At 42.3% G+C, this 8606-nt stretch overlaps 1 protein-coding gene across 1 annotated transcript; it reads left to right on the top strand.

The window, feature by feature from the left end:
- The first annotated feature begins 299 nt into the window (after positions 1-299).
- Positions 300-1351, top strand: LOC116244943 (uncharacterized). The gene is made up of 2 exons (XM_031616730.1): positions 300-1145; positions 1196-1351. Exons 1-2 carry the CDS (start codon positions 300-302, stop codon positions 1349-1351), a joined length of 1002 nt encoding a protein of 333 aa, XP_031472590.1.
- Positions 1352-8606: the final 7255 nt, after the last annotated feature.

Here is an 8606-nt window from a genome sequence, read left to right as displayed (position 1 = left end):
ACCAGGAATAGTACAACGGCAAATGCACCGAATGGAGGTCAGAGCCTGTTTCAAACCGCACTTGCAACGATGTTGGATGCGTAATCTTCTTTTTCATCATTTTGGGAGTCTTCATCGCTGGAGGAGCCTACTACATCGGCCAAAAAGGGGACATCCAAATCCAAAACGACCTCTACGTCTCTCAATATGCAGGAGAGATTGTTGCCTGCCTCTCCATTTCGTTGGTCCTGAGCTTCGTCTATGTCTTCCTCATCAAGCTGATGCCGAAAGTGATGATCTACTCTCTCATGGTCCTCTCGATGGCAATTCTCTTCGGATTAGCCATTTTTGGCTTCATTATCGGTAGTCTGGGCATGGCTATTCCTTTCCTCGTTATCTTTATCGTTTATGCCCTTGTGCTGATGTGCCTGAGGAAGAAGATCGATATGGGTATCATCTTGATTAAGGTGGCTTCGCAATTCTTGAGTGAAAAGTGGGGGGTTTTCGTTTCCCCCTTGATCAAGGTGGTCGTCAACATTCTTTTCTCCTTCTTCTGGATCTACTCTCTAAACTGCATCTTCGCTGTTTCTGACGATAAGACGAAGAATGGCCAAGACAACACAACTGAGAGCATCGTCACTGTCCTTTGGTTCTTCATTTGGCTATTCTTCAGCTTCCTATTCTACTATGTGATGGTCTTCACAGTGGCAGTCTCATGCGCATTCTGGTATTACCGTGTGGAGGGAAGGCATTACCTAACTACTGCATACAAGTGGCTCTTCACCTCAGCATTCGGTTCGATTGTCTTTGGTGCAGCCTTGGTTGCAGTCATTACTCTAGCAAGGCTTTTGGTGGATTCCAAGAGGCGTGAGACTAAAAACATCGCAGTTGCTGTCTGTCTGTGCATAATGTCGATGTGTCTCCGCAACTTGGAAAACCTCTTTAAGATTCTCAACCACAATAGCGTGATTGTGATGTCAGTCACTGGCGAAAACTACATAAATTCTGCCAAATCAACGATCGGAATCCTTTCACGCTTCCTTGGATTGATGTCTGTTTCTGACATTATAACTGGATTGCTGGTCTTCTGGGGAATCGTTTTGATAACTGGAGTAACATCGGTGATAAGTTACTTTTGGCTGGACGGCAAGGGGCTTTCAACTGAGGTGATGACCATGCTCATGATTATCACTGTAATGGGCTCCATTATGATCAGTTCCCTTATCTTTTCAGTCTTGGTCGAAGCTGTAAGCTCGTTTTCATCTTCTACTGCTTCGACATCAGGTTCAAGGAGCTCGGATATTCCAGCAACAATATGCCAGCGGAGATCAATGAAGCACTTGGTAACAGCAATTACGAAGAAAAGCAATGAATTAATACTCATATATATCATTCAATACCTTAATCTTCATTATTTTTGCAATCCCTTCCATCAGTTTCTTTCTCCCTTCAAGATTCGTAAGGTAAGTCTTTTGTAATAATCTGTTGTAGTTATCCAAAAGTTTGAAAATGGTAAGTTTGAGTGATCCATGGCGAAAAAAGTAATGAATCCTCTAAAGTACCAATTGGAGTATGTTGTTTCTTTGATTCCAAGGGCCTATTCTTTGTTGATTTCCGAGTAAAATGTTCTCAAATTTGATTTGAAGGCCCCATCATATTAAACATAAATGATCTGATCTTTGTCAAGAACGCTTTAAACCTCAAGCCAGAGTCTTTGCTTGTCTCCATATCCAATATCGTCGTAATGATTTTCAGCCTGTTTGATAAGACAACGATTCTGAATGGAATCTTATATACATTAGCGCCATTAATCTGAGAGTAAAGCTGCACAGCATCAAGAATATTTTTACTTGTATTGTGGAATGCGTCTATTTTTACGAAGAAGAGAATCGCATCAAACGAATACTTTAGGTAGACGTCAATTCCCTCCAGTTCTTCAATCTCGTGAAGAAAAACGATTAATGATTCGGCATTATAGTCGCTTTTTTGATTGATCATCATCAATGGCTCTTATGCCATTCTTTACTTATGCACGAACACTTTGTACTTTTAATCAGAAGGCTAGGAGTCGGTGTAGAACTCGAGGAAAGTGGATCTGTTTGAGGTGAGCTAGCCGGTGCACAATATGTTCAGCTCATTTACTTTCTTCATAGCTATAAATTACTAATATTCTCTTGAAGCTTAAATTATTAAAGTTATCTCGAGGATAAAACATCAACTGAAAAGGACGTCTTAGAGGTCTCTTTGCTCAAGCAGGGCCCTATGCTTTGCGCTTCCAAGCTCTGAAGGATCCATTTTCTTCATTTGCTCAGTTAATTCCTCAATTCTCGTGTTCTTCTTGATTCCGCAGTTATTTTGGTTCTCAGATGCCTTATACGTCTTTTTTTAGTATTTTAGCTATTCCTCTTCATCTTCTCTGATTTCTAGCTTGTAAACCTGACCTTAGGCTACCTTCCACGAGTATTAAACAGCTAAACCGGTTGTTTAAGGCAGAAGCTATTCGTTCTATCTGAATACTTTGAGAACGGGTAAAAATTTGCCTTTGAAGACATCTGCAAAACCGTACTTTTGCTAGATAGGTTCAAAGGAAAGGACGCCATTAATGGTTGGAAAATCTTCCTTGTAATGGTTGTATCGAACTGTAACTTTTCCAATTACGTCTTATTTCTTGACTTAAGGCGCTGGCTAAGGCTAAGGTTTAGCGATTTGCTCAACTTTTTCTTATACCTTTGGTGGAGGAGCCTACTTTTTTTCAGTTTTTTCTTCTTTTTTGGCAAGAGATTCTTTCTTAGTTTCCACTTTGAGATTTTATTGTTTTTTTGGCTGAGGTTTTTGGACATGATGGACAACAGATTTCGGCTTGGTTTGTATCGGTGCCTTCTGAGTAATGGGTTTGCTTTGTATCAGGATGGGTGAGTTTTGCTCTGGTTGCTTCTTGGCTGGGTTGGGAGTGCTCATTTTTTTGCCAGTGACAGCCAAATTCATAGCTTATGAGAAATAAAAAAGGAATAATAATCAATCGCGAGGTGATTGTAATTATTGTAGCTCAGAAATGATTAACATGCGTTATAAAATATGCCTCACCGTACTTTTTAATATATCTTTTAAGAAAACCATACTCAGTCTGCCTTGGTCAGAAGAATCAAATTAAAGATCACATTGACCACTTAGTGATTGTAACGAGGCCACCTGGATTTATCTATTATAATATTTGTTTGACTTCGAAAAATGCAGCAAAGAATGAGCTTTTAAGAAGCTAGGCGTACCAAGCTACGCGAGTCTTATCGGCTAAAATACTATGAGACGGATGGGCAAAAGCCCCTTGGAAACTACAAGCTGCTCATGACCGCCTACCATAAGGGTGAAGCATTCCTCACGCTGGGCCCTAACTGTACTCTTCATTTTAATTAGATCTTGTCTTCGCAATTAGCTTCGTGATCATCAACATCATCACAGTGGCGCTGCTCAGCAAACTCAACAAAAGCGAAGATACGAAGACCTTTTTTTTGATACTAACAGTTGTCCTCATTTTCTTGGACGTGGTATGGCTGGCGACAGGCCTCATCAATCCTGGCATTGCAACCTAAAATGTCGAAGATGAAGGAGAGATTTGCGAGATATGCCAAGCAAATAACGGAATCGACGTGGTCAAGCTGCTGGGAAGGCATCATTGCGAGGAATGTGATGTGTGCATTGACGAGCATGAGACGCACATAAAGATGATTGGAGGCTGCGTGGGCAAGCACAACTTCATCGGGTTCAAACTCTTGCTTTTAGGAATCTTTCTTTGGGGACTCTCGATGATTACCATCGTCCCCCAGACACTTCACATGTGATCTACAAACCAACTTATGATACAAACCAATACACGAAATGAATAAGCTCTATTAAATATTTTTATAGCTTTGGCGAATTCTATGCTTTATCAGATTTCCACCTTCCCGATGATAATCTAGCCACACATCCTGAGGTCTCCAAGCAAACTGTAAAAAGGATGCTTGTAGGCAGCTGGCTTGTTCTTTTCAAAGTAGAAATGGCCGATCCAGGAGCAGCCGTATCCGATGACGGGGACTAAGACCAGTCCGGGAATGGTGAACTTAATCAGCAAAGTATATAGGAGGAGCAAGGTGGAGGTGAGCGTGCCTGCGAAATGCATCCGTCTGCTAGCCTTGTTGGCGTGCTAGGATATGTAAAACCTGTAAAACTCTGAAAAGTTTTTGTACTGTTTGTCCATAATAAATATATCTTATAAGCAATTGAGCTCTTATTCAGGCTATTTAAATATCATTTGTTAGTTTCATTTATGGGAAACAAAGTACTGCGACCAAGCTAGCTGGAGCCTTTTTCAGGATTCAGCGATGACCAGATCAGCTACCTAATGACAAGTTCGACCTCCTATGCGACGAGAGAAGGATGCTGAGCGTCGATAAAATCTCTTCATAACTCATGACCAGCTCGGAAGAGGCCACCAAGATCCTTAACTACATTGACTTTTCAGGAGAGCAGTCAGTGGACTTCTACGAGTTCGTCTGTGCTGCAGCCTCCCTGCACCAGAATGATGCTGAAGCAAGATAATTCATCTTTGAGATATACGCTGACGGCAAGGAAATGACTGAGGAGAGCTTCGGACAGCTCTTTGGTACTGTCTTCCGCTATCTGAAGTCGTTGGATATCATAAAGGAAGACTATACTCAGGATATTGGCTCAGCTAAGTTCAAGAAATATGACTACAATAAAAACGGAAGCATAAGTTACGATGAGTTTGAATCAATGGCTCAAAACGACTATCACCTCAGGATATGGATGGAGACTTTGGGATTCGCGAAGGAACAGCCACAAGAACGTGAAGAGAAAGTCGAAAATCATTAGATCAAAGCCGATGACTTTACGATGGAAGAAGACGAGGGTGATCAGTTTTTAGCTACGAATGCTTGGACAAAGGTATGTGAGCAAATGTGCCCTATCCCGAAGAATGAATGGCCTGAAGATAAAACTCCCAACATTGATCTAGACATCAGCTATGTGTATGGCTATCGTAGTTACGATACTCGTGATAACCTGCGTTACAACTCTCAAGGAGAAGCTGTTTACCATACTGCTGGTTGCGGCATTGTTTTGAACAAGCAAAAGAAACTATGCGTGTGAACACAGCTCATAACGACGATATTACCTGCCTTGACGTCAACGTTGCTAGGGGCATCGTGGCTACTGGATAAATGGGACGCTGGCCTTCACTTGTAATTTGGGATGCAAACACTCTAGAGACAAAGACGGTTTTCGCCAAAAAACTTGAACGCAACATCAGCAACATTGCCATATCAAAATCTGGAAAATACGTTGCTGCCAGTTCCATGAACGATAAACATGAAATAGCTGTTTACGATATACAAAAGAATTCCTGGTGGCATTCGGTCAAGGCCCTAAATCGGTTATCTTTGCCATCAAGTTCTTGCAAAATGAAGAATAGATAGTTGTGCTTGCGATAAGGAAGTGGTCTTCTGCCGCTTCGCATCAGGAAAGCTTTAAAATAAGAAGGGAGTTTTTGGAAAAGCACCCCTTAATCCCAGCATTGCAGCTGCAGTCATTGGTGATTCGGTAATCACATCGATGACGAGTGGCCTGCTGGTTCAATGGAAAGGCAATTTCGCATCAAAGGTGTACAAGGAGCATACTAAATCCGTTGGAGCCCTATGCGAGCGTTCAGATGGAGGGCTTATCTCTGCTGATGCTGCGGGAAACATCATCCTGTGGAGCCAAAACATGAGCAAATAGCGTTAAATATCTTTGGAGAAGCTGCTTGGGAATATCAAATCTAACATGATCAGAGTCATCTCAGTATGCGAACAGAATGGCAACATCTTGGTTGGAACTAGAGGAGGATAAGTCATCTAAGTTACTAAGCTATCCAACGCAACAGTCCTCATGGATGGCCACTTTGATAAGTAACTATGGGGACTCTGTAGCTCTCCAAGTCGCAATTAATTCTTCACTGGCGGTGAAGACAAATTGCTCATCAAATGGGATGCAATCAAGCGAAAAATTATTACTAAAAAGAAACTTGAGTATGGTATCAGCTGCCTTGACATTAGTAGGCAAAACCAACTTGCAGTCGGACAGAAGAACGGAATAGTGCTTCTCTTTGATGCTTCAACAATGAATATGACTCGCAAAATTGCCGACCATAAAAACCCAGACAGAGATGTTATTTCCTCTCTTAGGTTTTCTCCAGATGGCAACGTCTTAGCTGTCGGCTACAGTCCTCCGATTTCGAAAGTTTACCTGTACGATCTCAGAAGTGAGAAAGCCAAGAAGATTGGAGAATGCAAAGGTGCATCCACTCGAGTTACTTCGATTGATTTCTCTTTGGGAGGTGAGCAGCTGCTAGCAACTTCAATCGAGCCTCTTTTTTATAAGAGCAGCAATGGCAGTCAGATCACTGCAGTGAGCTCACTGAAACAAGAGGCTTGGGCAACAATGAGTTCCAAATATACATGGTTTACACAGGGTATTTGGCCACCTTGTTCCGACGGTAGCGATATCAATGCAGTTGATCGATCAAACAGCAAGAAATTCTTAGCAACTGCTGACGATTTCTCCAAGGTAAAGCTGTTCAGGTACCCTGCTTGCAATAAGAAGCAGCTCTATAATGAGTACAAAGGACATTCATCACACGTAACTGGCGTGAAGTGGCTTTACGATGACAAAACCTTGATCTCTATAGGTGGGCTGGAGAAAAGTGTTATTCAGTGGACTGCTAACGAATATGCAGATTACAACTATGATGTTTAGGAGAAAAAAGAAGAGAAGTAGGAGCCAAAGGAAGAAGAATAGGACTATGAGTTCGAAGCATAGTAGGATAAATAATAGAAAAAAGAATAAGGTGAGTTTTAGATGGACGTTGATGAAGGTGATCAGGCTTTAGCAGTCAAGCCATTCCTTGGTCAGGTCAAGGCATCGACTCCCTTGAACTACAAGCCAACGCATAAAAATGAGCCTCCTGAGCAAGATCTTAAGGTTCATCATGTCTGGGGTGTGAGAAATCTTTACATCAATGACAGAGTTCGCAATCAAGTGCGATACTCTGAAAGCGGAAGCTCTTGTCTCTTCATTACTGCCGCCCTCGGTGTGTAAATGGATCTTAAATCTTTGTCCCAAAGTTTCTATCAAGGCCAATCTGATGATTTAATTTCATTCGCAATCACAAAGGATCGCAAATATTGCGCAACTGGTCAAATGGCTGAGCTCAACAAGTCGAAGCCGACTGATAAGATTGTTGATGTGCATATCTGGGATGCTCAGACCAAGCAACAAAAAGTGGTCCTCAAGCGCTTCCATAAGCGAGCAGTTGTCTTGGTGTAATTTTCTCCAAGTGGAAAAAGAGTCTTAACTGTTGGGCAAGACGACAAAAACAGCTTGGCTGTCTACGATTGGTAAGTAAACAGAATCGCTTGGAGTTCTCCAGTTGATGGCGCTAAGGTGAACGGAGCAGCATGGAAAAACTAAAATGAATACATCACTGTTGGACATAAGCATGTCAAGATATGGAACCAAGGAAAAGGAACGATGCAAAAATTAGCTGGAAAGTGGGATCCCATGCTGAGTGCGGTTTGCTGGAACGAGAAGTATGTGAGTGGTGGAGCATCTGGGAATATTTACTTATGGGGTGGCGGCGCAGGCGCTCCAACAAAGGCTTCAGAGGGCACCATTGACTGTCTCGCTGTTGATCCGAAGGGAAATCTTTACTCTGGATGCTCGAAAGGAACGATAAAGCAGTGGAAAATTTCTGGAGGAAAGCTTGTTGCTGACAAGACCATTTGCGAGGCTGCAGGCTTCGACAACATAGATCCAGGCATCCTGTCGATGGATTTTTGCAAAGATCAAATCCTGGTATGCACTAACTCCTCTTCCATTTACTAGTTCCCCATTTCTGAGAAAAATGCAAAGCCTTAAGCTTTGATGACTGCACACTATAAAGGAGAATTGTGGGCGGAAAGCTGGTCGCCAGACAAGCAAAAATTCGTCACAGGTGGTGATGATTGCACGCTTCGAATCTTCGACATCAAAACTCTACAGCAGGCTCACATCTTTAAGATGAAGGAAAAGGTCCGTGGATTGGATTGGGAACAGAGTGGAAGCGACATAATCGTAGTAGGAGACTACAAAGGAAAAATATATCTGTTTGACTCTGAACTCAATCCCTTAGACGAAGCAAAGACGAAGTTTAGCAAGACAAAGCCACGCCAAGAGCCATTCTGGATTGAAGATATTAAATTTTCACCCAACGGCAAGTATGTTGCGTTTGGAGCGCACGGAGGCGCTTCTCATTTGGAGATATTCGAGATTGATAATAAAAAATTTGTGCAAAAATCGATAATCGTGAATGCAGGAATGACTTCAGCCCTACTATCCGTCGATTGGAGCCAGTAATCAGATACTCTCGTGACTGTTTCTCAGGCTTACGAGCTTAAATTTTCAAGTCTAACTGGACCAGTGAGCGCTTCTGCGACTAGAAACATCAAATGGGCAACGTGGTCGGGTAAGTTTGGGTTCTGCGTTCAGTAAGTTCATCAAGATGTCGACTATTCCAACATTAATTGCGTCTGTGTGAATCCGACGCGCTCACTCGT

The sequence above is a fragment of the Nymphaea colorata genome, unplaced genomic scaffold, assembly GCF_008831285.2.
Source record: "Nymphaea colorata isolate Beijing-Zhang1983 unplaced genomic scaffold, ASM883128v2 scaffold0404, whole genome shotgun sequence".
Taxonomy (NCBI): domain Eukaryota; kingdom Viridiplantae; phylum Streptophyta; class Magnoliopsida; order Nymphaeales; family Nymphaeaceae; genus Nymphaea; species Nymphaea colorata.
Note: the sequence above shows the minus strand (reverse complement) of the source record. Positions and strands in the feature narration are given on the sequence as shown.

Excerpts from the sequence above, each read along its gene's own strand:
- LOC116244943 (XM_031616730.1), top strand. The coding sequence starts at position 300 with ATGGCAATTCTCTTCGGATTAGCCATTTTTGGCTTCATTATCGGTAGT. Across the intron at positions 1,146-1,195 it reads GCAAGGGGCTTTCAACTGAG|TTCCCTTATCTTTTCAGTCT; the intron begins GTGATGACCATG and ends CATTATGATCAG.